The sequence below is a fragment of the Lathamus discolor genome, chromosome 2 (assembly GCF_037157495.1).
Source record: "Lathamus discolor isolate bLatDis1 chromosome 2, bLatDis1.hap1, whole genome shotgun sequence".
In the NCBI taxonomy this organism is placed as follows: Eukaryota; Metazoa; Chordata; class Aves; order Psittaciformes; family Psittacidae; genus Lathamus; species Lathamus discolor.
Window position 1 is genome coordinate 1,475,372 of NC_088885.1, and position 17,133 is coordinate 1,492,504.

The 17,133-nt window shown below is 46.9% G+C and overlaps 1 protein-coding gene across 1 annotated transcript in view; it reads left to right on the forward strand.

The window, feature by feature from the left end:
* The first annotated feature begins 752 nt into the window (after positions 1–752).
* The window catches only part of TRANK1 (tetratricopeptide repeat and ankyrin repeat containing 1), a 39,211-nt gene continuing 22,830 nt past the window's right edge, over positions 753–17,133 (forward strand). The window contains exons 1-8 of the mRNA XM_065665395.1: positions 753–811; positions 8,749–8,883; positions 10,344–10,467; positions 11,780–11,930; positions 12,926–13,044; positions 14,062–14,145; positions 15,952–16,090; positions 16,667–16,798. Of these exons, the coding sequence (XP_065521467.1) occupies positions 8,750–8,883; positions 10,344–10,467; positions 11,780–11,930; positions 12,926–13,044; positions 14,062–14,145; positions 15,952–16,090; positions 16,667–16,798 (883 nt within the window). The 5' untranslated portion in view covers positions 753–811; position 8,749. The remainder of the gene's footprint in view (positions 812–8,748; positions 8,884–10,343; positions 10,468–11,779; positions 11,931–12,925; positions 13,045–14,061; positions 14,146–15,951; positions 16,091–16,666; positions 16,799–17,133) is intronic.

Here is a 17,133-nt window from a genome sequence, read left to right on the forward strand (position 1 = left end):
AGCAGCTCCAGTGCCTAAAGGGGCTGCAGGAAACCTGGAGAGGGGCTTGGGACAAGGGCCTGTAGGGCCAGGCCAAGGGGAACGGCTTGAACCTGCCCGAGGGGAGACTGAGCTGAGCTCTGAGGCAGAAGCTCTTCCCTGTGAGGGTGCTGAGGCGCTGGCACAGGGTGCCCAGAGAAGCTGTGGCTGCCCCATCCCTGGCAGTGCTCAAGGCCAGGTTGGACACAGGGGCTTGGAGCAAGCTGCTCCAGTGGAAGGGGTCCCTGCCCGTGGCAGGGGTTGGAGCTGGAGGAGCTTTGAGGTCCCTTCCCACACGGAAGAGGCTGCGGGTCCATGATTAACCGCTGGCTTGTTGCTCCCAGCGAGAGGCACCGGGCAGTGCCCCAGGAGCAGCCCCAGCTCCCGAGTTTCTCCTTAACCCGTGGAGCACCGCAGCAGCCGCTTTCCCTCTGGACACAGCTCGGCGGCCGCACGGCCCCTCGGGGGGAGCACCCAGGTCCCATGTAACCGGTTACATGGCGCTGCTGCCCCCTTTAACCCCTCAGGCGCCCCGCGGCTCGGCGCCGGCGGCTGACGGTCCTCCCGCCCGGCAGGGGGCCGCGTGTGCGGTCAGCTGAGCGCAGCCCGGAACCCCCGCCTCATCCGGGGCACGGCGCGGGGAGGGCGGGGCGGCCCCGGTTTCGATTCCCCGCGCTCCCGCGGTGACGCGGCGGGGGCGCGCGCGGGGGCGGGGCGCGGCTCCGCGGTGCTGAGGGGCCGGGGCGGCGGCGGGCGCGCGGCCGGCGGGCGGCGGCGGGCAGGTGGCGGGCAGGTGGGTGCGCGCGGCCGTGGCACCGGCCCGCCTGTGCGTGTCTGTGTCTGTGTGTGTGTGTGCGTGCGTGTGTGTGCGTGTGCGTGCGTGTCTGTGTGTGTGTGTGTGTGCGTGTCTGTGTGTGTGTGCGTGCTTGTGTGTGTGTGTGTGTGCGTGTGCGTGTGCGTGTGTGTCTGCGTGCGTGCGTGTGTGTGTGCGTGTCTGTGTGTGCGTGTGTGTGCGTGTGCGTGCGTGTCTGTGTCTGTGTGTGCGTGTGTGTGTGTGCGTGTCTGTGTCTGTGTGTGTGTCTGTGTGTGTGTGTGCGTGCGTGTCTGTGTGTGTCTGCGTGTGTTTGTGTGTGTGTGTGCGTGTGTGTGTGTCTGTGCGTGTGTGTGCGTGCGTGTGTGTGTCTGTGTCTGTGCATGCGTGTGTCTGTGTGTGTGCATGTCTGCGTGTGCGTGTCTGCGTGTGTCTGCGTGTGTGTGTGTGTGAGTGTGCGTGTGTGTGTGTCTGTGTGTGCGTGTCTGCGTGTGTGTGTGCGTGTCTGCGTGTGTGTGTGTGTGCGTGTGTGTGTCTGTGACTGTGAGTCTGTGTGTGTGTCTCTGTGTGTGTGTGTCTGTGTGTGTTTGCATGTATGTGTGTGTGTCTGTGTCTGTGTGTGCGTGTGTGTGTTTGTCTGTGTGTGTGTGTGTGTGTGTCTGTGTCTGTGTGTCTGTGACTGTGTGTCTGTCTGTGTGTGTGCATGTATGTGTGTGTGTCTGTGTCTGTGTGTGCGTGTGTGTGTTTGTCTGTGTCTGTGTGTGCATGTCTGTGTCTGTGTGTGTCTGTGACTGTGTGTCTGTGTGTGTGTGTGCGCGAGTCGCGGTGTTTGCAGCCGCCTTCCCCCGCCCCTACCCGCACGACCCCCACCCCCCCACCCCCCCCACCCCCCGTTCGCGGCGGCGGGAGCTGCCCGGGCTGCACATCTGCATTGCTCTGTGCGCGGGTCTGCACATCTGTACTGTTCTGTATGCGGTTCTGCACATCTGCATTGCTCTGTGTGTGTCTGCACATCTGCACGGGTCTGTGTGCGGGTCTGCACATCTGTACTGTTCTGTATGCGGTTCTGCACATCTGCATGGCACTGTGCACGGGTCTGCACATCTCCACGGTTCTGTGTGTGGTTCTGCACATCTGTGTGCAGGGTTCTGCACATCTGCACAGTTCTGTGTGCAGTTCTGCACATCTGTGTGCATGGTTCTGCGCATCTGCATGGTTCTGTGCCCAGTTCTGCACATCTGCACATCTGTGTGCGTGGTTCTGCGCATCTGCGTGGTTCTGTGTGCGGTTCTGCACATCTGTGTGTGTGTTTCTGCACATCTGCATTGCTCTGCCGTGAGACATGTGGCCTCTTGGGGTGGTTTCCCACCTGGGGCAAGCTCTCCTCAGCTCCCTGTGGGCAGGAGCAGGAGGGTCCCGCAGTCCTGGGAAGGACCCTGTCAGGAGCGCTGGTTTCGGGGTTCGGGGTGTTTGGAGCCGAGGGTGGCTGTGCTGGCTGGGAGGCTGCCAGGGAAGTTGAGGGAGGAGCAGCAGAGTGCATTCCTGCTCTGCCAGGCAGCTGGGAGTGTGTGTTGTCCTGGTACGGTTTGCACGGGGGAGCTGGGGTTGGAAGAGCGCTTGTAGAGAAGAAAGAGAACTCCTTTGGCACAGCGCCGAGCTGAGCAGTGTCTGCAGCGGGGCTTGGATCCTTTCCCTGGAAACCAGACCTCTTGTGCGAGGTCGTGGAATGGTCACTTACCAAAACAGGGCATTCGGAAATGAGCTTGGGCACAGCTTCAGGAGGAGGAAAGGCAAAAAGAGCTCTCATCACCCATGGTGTTTTATTCCAGGTCATGTAAATAAACTCCAGGCTGGTGGGGTTTGTTGCAGAGGGGAAGAGGCTTTGCTTCCCCATGAACGCATGCGAGAGGGAGTGTTTCCTACCCGTGTTTTTATCAACACGCAGTTAATCTTGTCAAGCACTGGCTGCCAACTGCGCAGCCTTGAAAGCCTTCCTGGTCTGGGGTTGTTTGCGTTGTTGTGTTTCAGATGCAAGAACCATCTTGAGCTCATCTCCACAGTAAAGGAAGTACTGAGGCAGTTTGTTGGCATGGCCTTCCTACCCGGCCAGCCCTCTGATGACAAGGCTGAGCAAACAACTGCAGCAGTGTAAACATCTTCCTCTTCAGCTGAGCCAGCTCTTGTATGGCTGAGCTGGACAGGGATTTACAGATAGTTGTTGGTTCAGAGGAAACAAGGTTAACCTTTTTCTGCTGTTTTATGAGGTTTTGGGTTGGGTTTTTTTGAGTTGTAAAGCAGTAATGACACTGTAGATGGAATATTGGACGTGGTTTTGCATCATATATAACATATATATATATATATATATTACATCATACAGAATCATAGAACAGTTAGGGTTGGAAAGGACCTCAAGATCATCCAGTTCCAACCCCCCTGCCATGGGCAGGGACACCTCACACTAAACCATCCCACCCAAGGCTTCATCCAACCTGGCCTTGAACACTGCCAGGGATGGAGCACTCACAGCCTCCCTGGGCAACCCATTCCAGTGCCTCACCACCCTAACAGGAAAGAATTTCCTCCTTAGATCCAATCTAAACTTCCCCTGTTTCAGTTTGAACCCATTACCCCTTGTCCTGTCACTGCAGTCCCTGACGAAGAGTCCCTTTAAATACTGGCACATGGTGATAAGGCCTCCTCCCCTGCGCCTCCTTTTCTCCAGGCTGGACAAACCCAGTCCTGGGGGTTATCCCACCATGTTTCAGATATTGCGGTGGTACCACAGCTTTCTGACCGGGCACAGAGCCGCAGTTCCTCCTGTTTGTGTCCAGTTGCATTAGTACCCATACAGTTGAGGTGACTGGCCTTCTGGCTTTCATCCTGGGGGGCAGTTGTGGAGCATTTGTGGCTGCTGTGGTTGCCCTGGCTTGTTCCCCAATTAATTGCAATGGTGGAAGCAAAGCCACTTTGGATCTCACTCGCAAGCCCTCCAGTTTAAAGCCACCTCATCAAGTTGGCCAGCCTGCTGCCAAAGATTCCCTTGCCCCTGTAGACAAGGGAAGGTGGATCCCATCCCTCCCTAACAGGCTATAGTCATCAAAAATGTCCTGGTATAAAAGCCAAAACCCTCATGATGGCACCAGCCATGAAGCCAGTAGTTCATTTGCAAAATATGCCTATTTCTGGCTGCACCCTTCCCTCTAACTGGTAAAAAACAGGAAAAGATCACTGTGGCACCAGTATTTTTCACTTGCACCCTGTAGTCTTCCTTGATTTGCCCAGGTTCTGGTGTGTGATATCGTTTGTGCCCATGTGAACATGGATCCCACTGGGAGAGCCCAGAGGGGGCACGGAGATGCTGCGAGGGCTGGAGCAGCTCTGCTCTGGAGCCAGGCTGAGAGAGCTGGGCTGGGGCAGCCTGGAGAAGAGAAGGCTCCTGAAGGGGAGACCTGAGAGCAGCTCCAGTGCCTAAAGGGGCTGCAGGGAACCTGGAGAGGGGCTTGGGACAAGGGCCTGTAGGGACAGGCCAAGGGGAATGGCTTGAACCTGCCCGAGGGGAGACTGAGATTAGACATTAGGAGCTGGATGAGCTTTAAGGTCCCATCCAACACAAACCCTTCTGTGATTCCATGATGGAAGAGTAGCAGTGGGCAGTAGTAACCTGTGCTCTTGACAAGCTGCAGAACCCTCTTGGCAGCATCTCGGACCATAGCTCCAGGGAGGCAGCACTCCTTGTCAGGCTCCTCAGTGCTCCTGAGCAGGGAATCAGCCAGTGTGAGAGCAGTCATCTTTTTGCAGTGTCCACTCTGTGTTGCTGGGATAGTTTCTCCATGCAGAGCTTGCTCGTAGGTGAGTACAGCTGTATTCATGTACATAATGCTTCCTATCTGGTTTTGGTTGTAATACCGGAGGACTGGGATGCAAGTGGCACTCGTGTAACTCCACACTTGCCTTAACTATCTTATATGTAACCTGTTAACTGGTAGCTTACAAATGAAGGTTTGAAACTGAAAGCAGAAAAGGCTGTTTGGTTTCACTTAGGAAAACAGGATGTGCTAGGGAAGGAGGCCATACGTGTCACTGGTGCAAGCTGTGAAGCAGCCTCCAACAAAAGCTTTTGTTGAACATCAGCGTAAGTTCAGCTGGCGAGGGGAGGAAGAAAGGTGTTCTGAGATGCCACCTATCCTGCTTCCAGCTGGGACGGAGTTAATGTTCTTCCCAGCAGCTGGTGCAGTGGTGTCTTGGCTTTAGCCTGAGAACAGTGCTGATAACACACTGTGGGCTCGCTGTTGCTAAGCAGTGTTTACACAAAGTCAAGGACTTTGAGGAACTGGGAGTGATGGAGGGGGGAAAAGCTGGGAGGAGGCGCAGCCAGGAGAGCTGACCCAAACTGGCCACAGGGCTATTCCTCAGGGTGAGAGGAATCAAAACTTAGCCTTTTAAACCTCCAGAACTGCTCTGCACCCGAGGATGCTCTGACTGAAACAGTCCAGTGGGACACTGACCATTACAGTAACATAAGAGCTGGCAACACGTGAAGGCAATGGGAATGTTGCCCACTGACAGCAGAAGGGGTTGGATCTGATTGTTTCTGACCTAACTGTATCATCTTTTGTTTTAAGTAGGAATTAATATGCTTCATTCTGCTGTCATGGTCACGCTGGTGGCTTCAGGAGCCATAAACCGTGAGCAGAGGATACCGTCCTGTCTTTGGTTTTCTTTGTTGTGTTATCTTTGAAGGACAAGGTCTCAGCAATGCACTGGGAAGGGTCTGCTAGACCTTAGGGTTAACCCCATGCGTTTGTGTGTTTCATGGACTCCATCACTCTCCACTGCATGAGGAGAACATCTCTTTGTGTGGCTGGGATGGAGCTACTTTTCTTCACAGCAATCTAAAGGGTGCTGTGGTTTAGATTAGTGACCAAAACAGAGTTTCTTACTCTCCCCCCCCAGTAAATAGATTGGGAGCTCACAAGGGGTTTGGAGGGGACACAACTGGGCAGATGACCAACACTGACCCAAGGGATGGTCCATGCAATCAGAAGGGAAAGGATGGGGCTTGGGAGCTTGGCCTACATGAGGGACATGGTGGATGTTGCCATTGCACCTTTTGTTTTCTTTCTCTCTTCTTCCACTTCTCTCTCACTTACTGAACAGTTCTTATCTTCACACACAAGTTTTCTTGCTTTTACTCTTCCTCTTTCCCTATCCCACTGGGAGTAGGGGTTAACACACAGCACTTGTCACAACCAAACCTTCCTTTAGCTATATTCAAATGTGGTTGTGACCTTCACCCGAGCCCACTAAAAGTAACAGACAACAGCATTGTTTAATGCTCGCCATGCTCAGTAGACTTTATGTGTCTTCAGTTAATGCCCTGGTTTGGAGTTAAAGCTGTTTACTCTTCAGGAGGATGTTGGGCAATAGCAAGATGTGCTGTGCTGACTCAGCACAGCAGTTTCTCTTGGATCATGGACTTAGATTTGCATGCCTGTGCATCTCCTGGGTCTGCAGACTTGGGTGTAGTTGCTAAAGCTTGCAGCAGGCATCCCGGTCGTTTAAATGACCTATAGCTTGGAGTTTTGGATGGGAAGCTGCAGTGCTGGGAAAGGGTAGGGATCTGTGTTCTGCTGCCTGGAGCGGGAGGGGGATGTCACCTCCTGAGCACAAACAGGGAGCTCAGTTCCAGCATCTCTCAACACAGGATATGTTTGAAAGTCCCTTTAAAACTTATGTTGTAAGTGGGGTCCTTTTGCTCTATTGTCCATCGAATGCCTTGTAAATACCTTTTATTTGTAGTTGTGCTTTCAGCAGAATCCAAGGAAAAGTAAGGTAAATGTGGTTCTGGGCAGCAGTGTCACCTTAAGTGGAAGCATAGCCATCTTAACAGAAGGAAAAACTTGGAATTCAGCTGTGATGTAGAAAACCACAGGTTCACGTGCATTCCTACCTGAAGAAGCTCCTGCGTAGTTGAACTGGTTGGGTGTTATTCTTGGTGAAAATCATTCATCAAACCTTCTGAAGCCACAAAGTTGAAAGCTGGGAGAATTACAAACTATGAGGTTAGGACCATCTTATAGCACCTGCTTTTTATTCTTTGCTTTGTTGCTCTGTTTTATCCTTTCCTTCTCCTCACTAGTGCTCATACTGTGCAGTGTAAGAGCTTACGCTGTGAGTACACTTGATTTGCTGCCTGGAGAAGTAGTGTTTTTAAGGCACATAGTGTATGCACATTGCTCAGTGAAGTGATGATTTAATTTGCCTGGGGTAGACATCATAATTACTCCTTGAATGTGACTGATCGTTGAACTTGCCCGTGTAGGTGGGAACTATTTTCATTCAGTTTAGTTCATAGCCTGGAATTCCATCTGGATTTGGCGCTTCCCTGGAATGAGTGAGGTGATGTTTGGGTTGCAGACTTCACCGGGGTGTCTGTTTGTTTAATTAAAGAAGATACAACTTCCGACAGGCCTTTCCCCAGCCAGCCTGAAGCAGTTGGGATGTGAGTGCCTGGTTCTTCTGCTGTTGCCTCTTCGTGGTTGTGGGCTGCTGCTTTCCTCTGGGCTTGGTGCAGGTATCCCTGGATAAAGGAGGGAGGCACTGTGCCATCCATAGTGCGCCTCTTCATACCTCTGTGGTCACAATACAATCCTGATTCTCGGTGTTTCAAGTTCATTGTGAGGAATACTACACAGTAAATGCATCACTAATACTTCTTGGTTTGTCTGGAGGTTCATAGACTTAAAAATATCTAATTTGCTCTGTTGCGAAGTGGTCCTGGGCTGGGATAGCGTTAATGTTCTTCCTGTACTGGACCTAGTAGCTGGTACAGTGCTGTGTTTTATCTTTAAGATGAGAATACTCTTGATGACACAGTGGTTTAGCTGCCTGCGAGGTTAAACCATGGTGTTCTGTTGGCAGGTTGGGAAGTTTACAGTTCGTTCCTGGCTTTGTTCCAGCCCTGCTAATACCAGGATAATGAGTAAATCTGTGCATTCCTTTTGGGCAACTTATGCTCACTTAATAGTGCTGAGATTTGTGAGATTCATGTAGGTTTTTGCAGGTAATGGAAATGGGTTTTGCTCGTAAAAACCCATCTGTGAAGAGCAATTCTACGCAAGGCTTTAGCACTGGGTTTTTTTCTCCTTTGTGATTTTGATGGTGGTGTTTCTCAACATACATGTAGCTGGGTTTTCCTCTTGTGTTTGTTCCCTTTATCTAACTGCTTCACCAGGTGATTTGTTTGATGTAACAAACCTGATTTTACCCTTTCAGTGATGAAATATTTCTATTCTTTCAATCCGTTTCAGTCAATGCCTCTTTCCACCTCTGTTTTCTTATGTTCGTTTTCATAGCTGCCCTAAATCTGGTTCAGGGTTCTCATGCACTGCTAATATACTTAGGTTAAACTACTGTCATGTGGTAATCAAGTTTCAGAGGTGTTTTGTGCACACTGGATTCTTGAATGTCCAGGCAGACAGGCTGGGCAAAAGAAGTCATAAATAAAAAGCAAGTTTTGTGTTGAATTGATGAATAGCTTCATGTATTTCTGAAGCGTACGGACTCTGTTTATTCCCTCCAATATTTCCCTCTGCATTTAGTGTGTGTGCACGCATTTAAATCATTTGGGATTTTAATTAAAAGGTTTAAGACTTGAGGAAGAAAACTGGGAATAAAGCATAGCAGTGATAGGTCTGGTTCATTAAAACATAGATGGGAAGTTGGGGCATCAACAGCAAAGATGAGGCTTTCACCTGAGGTATATTTTACTGTTCCAACAATAAAAAGAGTACTTGTTTTGTCCTCCTTTTCAAAGATGCAAAATCTAAGGTGAAAATTTTAGTGGATTTTAGGGAAAGAAGTGTCTCATAATGCTTTTGTTTGATTAATGGATTTTTTCCCCCCCTCTTCATTAGCATGGATGCCATGGAATATGCACAGTTCATGAGGCAAGCTGGGAATCAGGATTTCAAAAATGGGAATTACTCTATGGCCATCAGAAAATATGATCAAGCTCTGCATATGCTCGGTTATTTAATGCAGTGGATCCCGTAAGTACTCTTGAATTACAAGACATAAACCAGTTGCTACATGGGTCATCTGATTTTGTTTAGAATGATTCATGCAGGTTACTTTGTTCACTTTTTTTGGTCTTTTTTAGTATTCTTTGATTTGTTAAAAATAATTCTTTAGCAAAAATGTTTTTTGGTCTTTTCTTTCCAAATGTTAGGTGCTTGATTTCATCAGTTAACATCTGTTGCTAATGCTACTAATGATTAAATGGTTGGGTATTATACTAACTGTTAAACATTCCTTACTGCCATGTATTAAAACTGCTGTTAACCTAATTTCACATCAGTTATCAGTTTATTTTCACTCTTAGCCATTTATACCAAGTAGTAAAGTAAGTCTGGAGTATGTGCAGGGAGTAGGAAGGAGCGAGGGCAGATGTCAGAAGGCTATCTCCAGCGCCTGCCCCTTGCCTGATCCCTTCATCATATTGCAGGGATCTGCTCCTGAGCATCTCTTTTCCCCTTGCTGTCAGTTGCCTCATCAGGATTTGCTTGCATGCAGGAGAGTGCTCTGAGCATATTCACTGTAGTTGAAACGGCTTTCTTGAGTGTAAATAGTAGATAGGAATAAGGTGAAGGATGCAGCGTTGTGGTGTGTGCTATTTGTTTGAGTGCAGGCAAGAGAGGCTTTCCAGGCTCCCCAGTAAAATCCCCCAGCAGATGTTTGGACACTAGAGGAAGAGTTTTCACAATGAGAACAACCAGCCATTGGAATAATCTTCCCTGGTGGACTTCCCAACACTGGATACTTCTAAGATTCAGCTGGACAGGATGCTGGGCCATCTAGTCTTGGTCACAACTGCCTAGGAAGGTTGGACCAGATGATCTTTGAGGCCCCTTCCAACCTGGGATTCTGTGATTCACTGCCCCGTGGACTGTAGTTTGTAATCTGTGTGCAGCTCTATTCACAACCTTTCCTAGATTCAGCAGATGCTTTATATACTCAGTATGTTCTGTTACGTAAAAGGCATTTCTTTATTTCTTAGCTGATGTAAATGTGGATAATTCTGTTCACTTCATCAACTGGTGATACAGTAAAATGCATTTAAGTTGTTTATTGGTGATCAGAGTGTGTTTAGCATTCTTCCCATCTAGTAGCTTCCATTTTTGTGCCTATTTTCTGCCATTATTGGCCACTGGCTTTCACCAAGCCTTATCTAGGTGTGTCAAGGGGGTCTTAACTCTTTCTAAATCCTCATACTGAGTTATTCCAGTGAGTTGGCTTTCTGCTTCAGAAGAGACCAGGATATCACTAATATAGTAACATTTACAGTGTCTTTGAAGCTGATGTTCAAGTGGTCTTTATTTTCTACAGCTCCATTTCTACCTCTAACTTTGTTAAGTGGGTGATGTAGACTTTATTTCTTGTTTCTAAGTCTAAAGTACAATGTGTCCTTTTTCAAGCGAATAAACAGTTCTGCTAAAAAATGTATTTTTAGGTGTTCCAGGGACATTGCTGTGTTGTACTGCAACAGATCAACTGCCTTGTACAATCTTGGGAAATGGAGGGAAGCGGTGTTTTCAGCCAACCAGAGCTTACAATGGGATTCACAGTATGTTAAGGTATTGAGATGTTTAAGATGGCAGTTTTTTGCATGACTGACTTTGTAAAACAAGTGTCAATATCTGCTTTTTGTTGTGTTTTAGTTTTGAGGCCTGATAAGCAAATATAGCATAAAAGTCCAGAATCAGTGTCTGACTGCACAACAGCATCAGAATTATTATTGTGATAGTACTTTAAATAAAATTAAGTCGCTCTCTTTGGCACCAGGAGATGCTGGTTCTTTCTGGCTCCCAACAAGAGAGGCACCGATGCTTTCAAGAAAGAGAACTATTTTGTTAATATCCCAGACAAGGTGATAGTAATAAAATCTTATGTACCCTTGTGATGCTGAAGACCCAGGGATGATGCAGGTCCCTGGCCAGGTCATGGCACCGTCTGTGGTGAGGTTCACCAGCTCTGTCTTACAGAGCCTGGCACACAGTACTGATTCATCAGTCATTGGCAGCAGTCAGGTCTGGGATGGGGACTTAGCTTTGATGTCTCCCTTGGGCAGTATGCCCTGATATTCTTTACATGTTAATAACCCTGAGGTTCCTGGGAACAGTGTGTGGTGATCAAGGCCATATTGTATTTCCAGTGGACAGAACAATGCACTATGCATACTCTTGTGATTAAGTACGCATGGATTAAGTTACACTAAGTTACACATTGACCCAAATATTCATCTGTTAGGAGTAAGCAGTGGTTATGCAGTGTTTATGATACAGAGGCATACACTTGGATTGGCTTTTATGTGCAGTAGTCTTCTGGACCAACAACTACAGCATCCCAGAGACTTCAGGAGAAGGTATTTGGTTTAAACACAGTAAAATAGCATGCAAATGCCAGTTTAACTTGTGCTGTATTGCATGGAACAAATGGACTCCACTGTGACTCAGACAGTTCAGTGGCTCAGACTGAATTCAGTGGTGAACAGAAACATGTTCAAGTGCCACTGACTGAAGAATAGATGCATTGTGGTAAATACTGCAAAATGCAGTGACATGGGGACATAAATGTATATTCTAGACTTTGTGAGGAGGTTAAGTTATAGTTACAAATGGTATGTCTTTCAGCTTATAGTTGTTTTCCAGATTTTATATGTCAGAATTTGCCACTTGTAGTAGCTGTGATTACGTCGGTAGCATACTGTGAATTTCAAGGGATGTTTATTGCCCTTTGTTATAGAACTGTGTGTAAGAAGCTGTAAAAACAGTCCATGTCATTTTTCTAACATAAAGAATTTAGGAGAGATTTGCAGTGTTTTGTGATAAAGATCTCTGAATGTTTTCTCAGCAGTGGTCTTTTTTGTTCTGTTCTTTTTTTCCTCAGGCTTACTACAGAGCTGGCCACTCACTGATCATGTTATCAGACTCTTATGAGGCAATTTCTATGTTTCATAAAGGTTTGATTCTCCTGAGTACTTCTGCAGATCGCACTCAGATCGCTGATTTCATAGCAGGAATCTTCATAAGTGTCAACGGTAAACTCAGCTCGAGAGCTTGGTTTGTCCGCTTTCAGTTGCGATCACAAGTCCTGGGGTATCCTTCATGAGATCGTTCATTTAGTCCTTAGTGCCTCAGGTCTGTTTGGAGATGATGAACATGGCGAGTGGCCTGACCAAAATCAGTGTGGTCCAGTTTGTATACAGCAGATGCCAGTGATCACAGAGCACTGTGCAGGGGAGTGTGTTGTCTCATAAGAGCACATCAGTTGTGGAACAGGTAGAAAAGGTTGAAATTCCGAGCCAGGGAGGCAGGATTGGATATCTGGAGCTCCAGATCCAAGAGGCTTTTCATGGGTTTTTGCCCAAGCGGCTCTGCTTCTCTTTTAGCTAGGTAGATTTAAAACCAATGAGAAAATAATCAGCTTAAACATGATTTTACAGCCCAGTGTATTCCAGCGTGGGGTTCTCCCTCAGCTACTAATGGCCAGCAAAAAAAGAGGGAATTTGTTGCTTTTCTGTGGCGTTGTGTGGTGGGTTTCTTTTGATCATTACCCATCTTATCTCTCCCTGACCTCTCCTTAGTTCCCCTTTCTGTTTGCCTGTTTGTCCAGTTCACAGGCTTTGTATGATGGGGCCTGCAGCCATGCCAGGAGATTCTGGGTTGTGCCCCGGTGCATTTACTTGCCCTTGTAGCCCCGTGGTACGGGCCTTGCTTTGCTTTAGCAGTGTCTGTAGCTGGGCTAGCCCACAAGTAGAAGAGCTGCCACAAGCTGCACAACATCTTGTGACTTAGAAGTGTTTCTTGAGGGCAGGGTTTAATATCTTTTCACCTTGTTTAAAGAAGACTGGCCACGGATAACTAGGTGCTGTATCAGTTGGGTGGGAAGGGATGCTTAACCCTCCATTTGGCATTCCTCTGGGTGTAAATCACAGCTAACTTTATCACTGTGCAATGAGGTTGTTTAGTTGGAGACCCCAACTTTAAAGGGCTGCGTATACTGAATGGTTTTCTCAATTGCTTATTCTTGCAGATGAAATGGTCTTTCCGTCAACTTTCCACCCTGCTTATGATTATATTTTCAGCGCAAGGTTTGATGCACTGATTTGGCAAGCAGTGATAGAAAGGGTGGCCCAGAAAGGGAAGTGGCGGGTAAGTCTGTTGCTGCATTGCCTACAATGAACCTGAAATCCCACTTGTCTCTTGCTGTTATCTCTCTTGTAATTGTGGTGCCATCTAGAGCCATTATTGTTAAAAGAAATCGGAGGGGAAAACAAGACATATTTATTTGTGGTCCCTTCTGCTTTTTGCTTCTGTGTGCGAGCTGGATTTTTGAAGCTGTCTGTGAAAGGTACCTAAATAAAGGAGCATCTCAGTCATCACCTTCCTTTAAGCGCATCAGCTGCACCACACAGGTTGTTGCTGTCTGCTGTCTGTTGCCAAGTACAATCCCACTGTCTTATGTCATCGATGAAGATATTAAATAGTACTGGTGCCAGTACAGACCCTTGAGAGACACCGCTCGTTACTGGTTTCCACTTGGATACTGAGCTGTTATCTGTAACTGTTTGGATGCAGCCATCCAGTCAATTCCTTGTCCATTCATCAAACCCATATCTTTCCAAACTGGAGCTAAGAATGTCGGGGGGACTGTATCAAAGGCCTTGTGGAAGTCCAGAGAGATGATATCTGTGTTCTTCCCTTGTCCTCTGGGTAAGGAAACTGAAACCAGAGAAAGATACGGTGTGCATTTCTAGCTTTCTGCTCAGGATGTCAGTGTGGCTGGGGAGTCTCATCCCCGTGAATGCAAAGGTCCATTCCTAAAGCGAAGGGTCACTTCCCAGGTGTACTGGAGAGACTTCTAGGGTCTGACCTTTCTACGTGGTTTTTGTTTCGGAGGGAACTTCCGTCGGTCATAGCTTCCCACAGCCCGGTGTTTATTACATTAACTCAGTTGAAAAGTGGAAAGGGAGACTCAGTATTTTGTTACAGTCTTAAGCAAAGATCTGTGATGTTGTTGGCCCTCGTTTGCTTTCCTACAAGGTCTGCTGAGGCAGTGAAGAACAAAGTGTCTGAGTGAAACTTAGGATTTTAGGAATTACCATTTTATTTTTATCAATTTTCTGAATGATGCTTAGAAGATCACCAACATTTTGGGTTTTTTCCCAGTCTTGTCTGTTGCTGTTGTCCGAGAAGAAAGCATTGCCCACCAATCTCACGGTCAGCCAGGTCTCACTGAAGAGCCTCTTTGAGGTAAAGTAGCATCCTTCTTTTTGTTTGTCTTGTGTCTGTTGCTTCCTGTTCACTTTAGTGAGAAGGATTTTGCCATCTTGTGTTCAAGGCTAAAACAGGTTAACAAAAAATGAAATGGAAAATAATACATGAAGTTTGTGTGATTCTGTTAAATCAGCTGTTCTGTGCTTTTTAATGTGAAGTTGAAACATCCTGATTCTGCAGAATTTCTGTTTATGATTTAAGATTTCCTTTAATTTGATCAAAAGAAGACATCTTCCTCTCAAGTACAGAAAGCTGTTCATGTCACGCTTGTAACCAGACAATTTAATGCTGAAAACCGACTGACATCCGTTAAGCTGGATATGTTTTCCAGCCAAGGAGAACTTAAGATATGCATGGGATACGGTATTTTTATACTTTGCTAGCATGTCTCTGGACTGCTTTCTGGTGCTGAGCATGATTATGAGGAGCTGAGCTGGATGCAGTGTTGGCATTTTCCCTTCCCTCAGTGCCCCATGTTTTTGGTAGGTTACTTTATACCTGGGCAGCAACTGCTAAACTTTCTCCTTAAAGGCTTTGACACCTTCCAAATGACAGAGAGGATTTTGGCTAGATGCAAACAGGCAGTTGCAGGTAGACCAAGTAGCCACAGGTCCTAATGCCTTTCATGGAGATGATGGCATCTGCAGACAGCAGATCTTTATGGTGTTCTGTAACTTGCTGTCTTCTTCTCCTTCCCCTGCTGCCACTGTGTTCTCCCTGTAATCTGTTGTATTTCGAGTCTGTAGCTGTGCGCAAACAGTAGTCCTTGCCAGTCAAAATCTGGCACGAGGTGTTAGAATAAAGAATGTATTTGTGGATGCTGGAAGCATGTGTGAAGGCTGCTATTTAAAAAGATGACTGGCACAAATGGAGAAATTATGTCTGAACGCTGCTTCCGACCACCCCCTCATGTCCTGATCCTTCTGGCATATTGTCTCAATTTCCTTCTGAGCTTCCTCTGCCCACCTCCCGTTACCCAGACTGCGGTACCCCTTGCAGGCGGTGCTTCGTGTTCATTAAGTCCTCATTAGAACATCCTTTTTCAGTTCAGCTGCTTTCTGCTCAGGCTGTGTGCTTTTAAGGTGGGTCTGTAAACTTCCCTGTGAATGACCTGCTTTTATCTGATCACCTTCTAGGAATTTATCTGCCCAGAAATCTGTCTCCCAAGGTTTAACACCTTTACTTTGTGTGAGCGGTTGTATTATCATTGCTGTCTTGATAATGCCAGATGCTTTCTTAGCTGGATGAGAGTAGGGCTTTGCCCTTTTCTCCACCCAAGGGCTTCCTGACTGGTTGCCCGAGTTCCCTATACCTCTTTCTTTCAGTCTCTAACTCCATTTCCCCAGTTTCAAGTATTTAGCCAGTCTTTTCTTACTTTGAGGCCACTGCCTGCAAAAGCTGCCTCATCAAAGCTTAAAAGGCACAGCATCCAGCCACAGCAATATGTGCACTCAGATGCAGTACATTTAATAGGCAGCTCTAAGGCAGAAAGTTGCAGTCAGTTACAGCAAAGAACTATGGAAATGTGTATTGTAAAATAGGCTTTAGGTTCAGTGCTCTTCAGAACTGGCCAAGATGCTTTTTTTTACTCATGGAAGAAGAATATTTTGCTTTGAGCTTCTATTGGAATTGTTAGATATATAAGTGTTCCATTTTTACAGTCAACATGACTGTTACTGTTCCACTGATTCTTGTCATAAAAGACTTGAGAATAGGATTAAAAAAGCAATGCCCTTTGTGTATGTAAAGATAATGTGTTATAATTGTTCTCTTTGTTATCAGACTTCTGAATTGTATGGACATGGGGAGAAGATGCAAGAAGTAGCGGAATTAGTCAAGTGGCTAATCTCCATGGGGGCAAAAGTGGAAACCATTGGAGCCTGTCTACTTCATGCTGTTATCAGACTGTGTATCAAAGCAAGTGAGTGACATCCACAGCTAAAAAACTCCAATGGTGGCCTTCATCAAAGAAGGAAAAAAATGAACCAGAGTATTTGAGAGACTGAGCTGAGCTCTTAGGCAGAAGCTCTTCCCTGTGAGGGTGCTGAGGCGCTGGCACAGGGTGCCCAAAGAAGCTGTGGCTGCCCCATCCCTGGCAGTGCTCAAGGCCAGGTTGGACACAGGGGCTTGGAGCAAGCTGCTCCAGTGGAAGGTGTCCCTGCCTGTGGCAGGGGCTGGAGCTGGATGAGCTTTAAGGTCCCTTCATCTCAAACCCGTCTGGGATTCTATGATTCTATCTGTATGTGCTGAAGAGTCACGAATCAACCTCAAATTTGTGCTTGCTGGTAGTCAGCAAGGACGTAGCATCCTGTCTCCCACAATGCAGCTGGCTCTTACCATGGTTTCTTTCTTCTCCTCCTCCCTGTCTTACAGAAGAGGTTTCATACAGATGCATCTTGCCACTCCATAGGGGAAAAACCCAGGATCTGTTTCTGCTGTATCTCTGTTTACCTTTTATAAGTAGGTTTTTTTTTAAGTAGGGGTTTTATCATTTCAGGAAATAACCATCTCTTCAGGTGGTTACTGACTCAGAGGCCAGACTTGAAGGACCGCATCAACCAGAAGGACAGAGATGGATGCACCCTCTTGCATGTTGTGGCATCTTCCAGTGAATATTCCCAGAAACGCAGTAAATACATTGATTATTTTCTTCTCTGTGTGTGCTGGTTTGTTTTCATATAGAAAAACAAGTAATGGAAAGAAGTTTGAAGCCCCGGTGTTTACTACTTCATCTGCTTCCATTTCCTCATCAATTATAATGAAGAGAAGTGTTTTAATGTTTTGAAGGGGTTTCTTCTGGGGGAAGAGCACCCAATAATTCCTCCTTCTTATGACACTAGAAAAGTTTAGATTTATATTAAAATTATGCTAGAGAATGTGCCAGGAAATTAAAAATACAAAGGGAAAACAAAACAAAACCCCTGAACAATGAGAACTCTTCTTCCTCTAATGTTTATTCGTGCA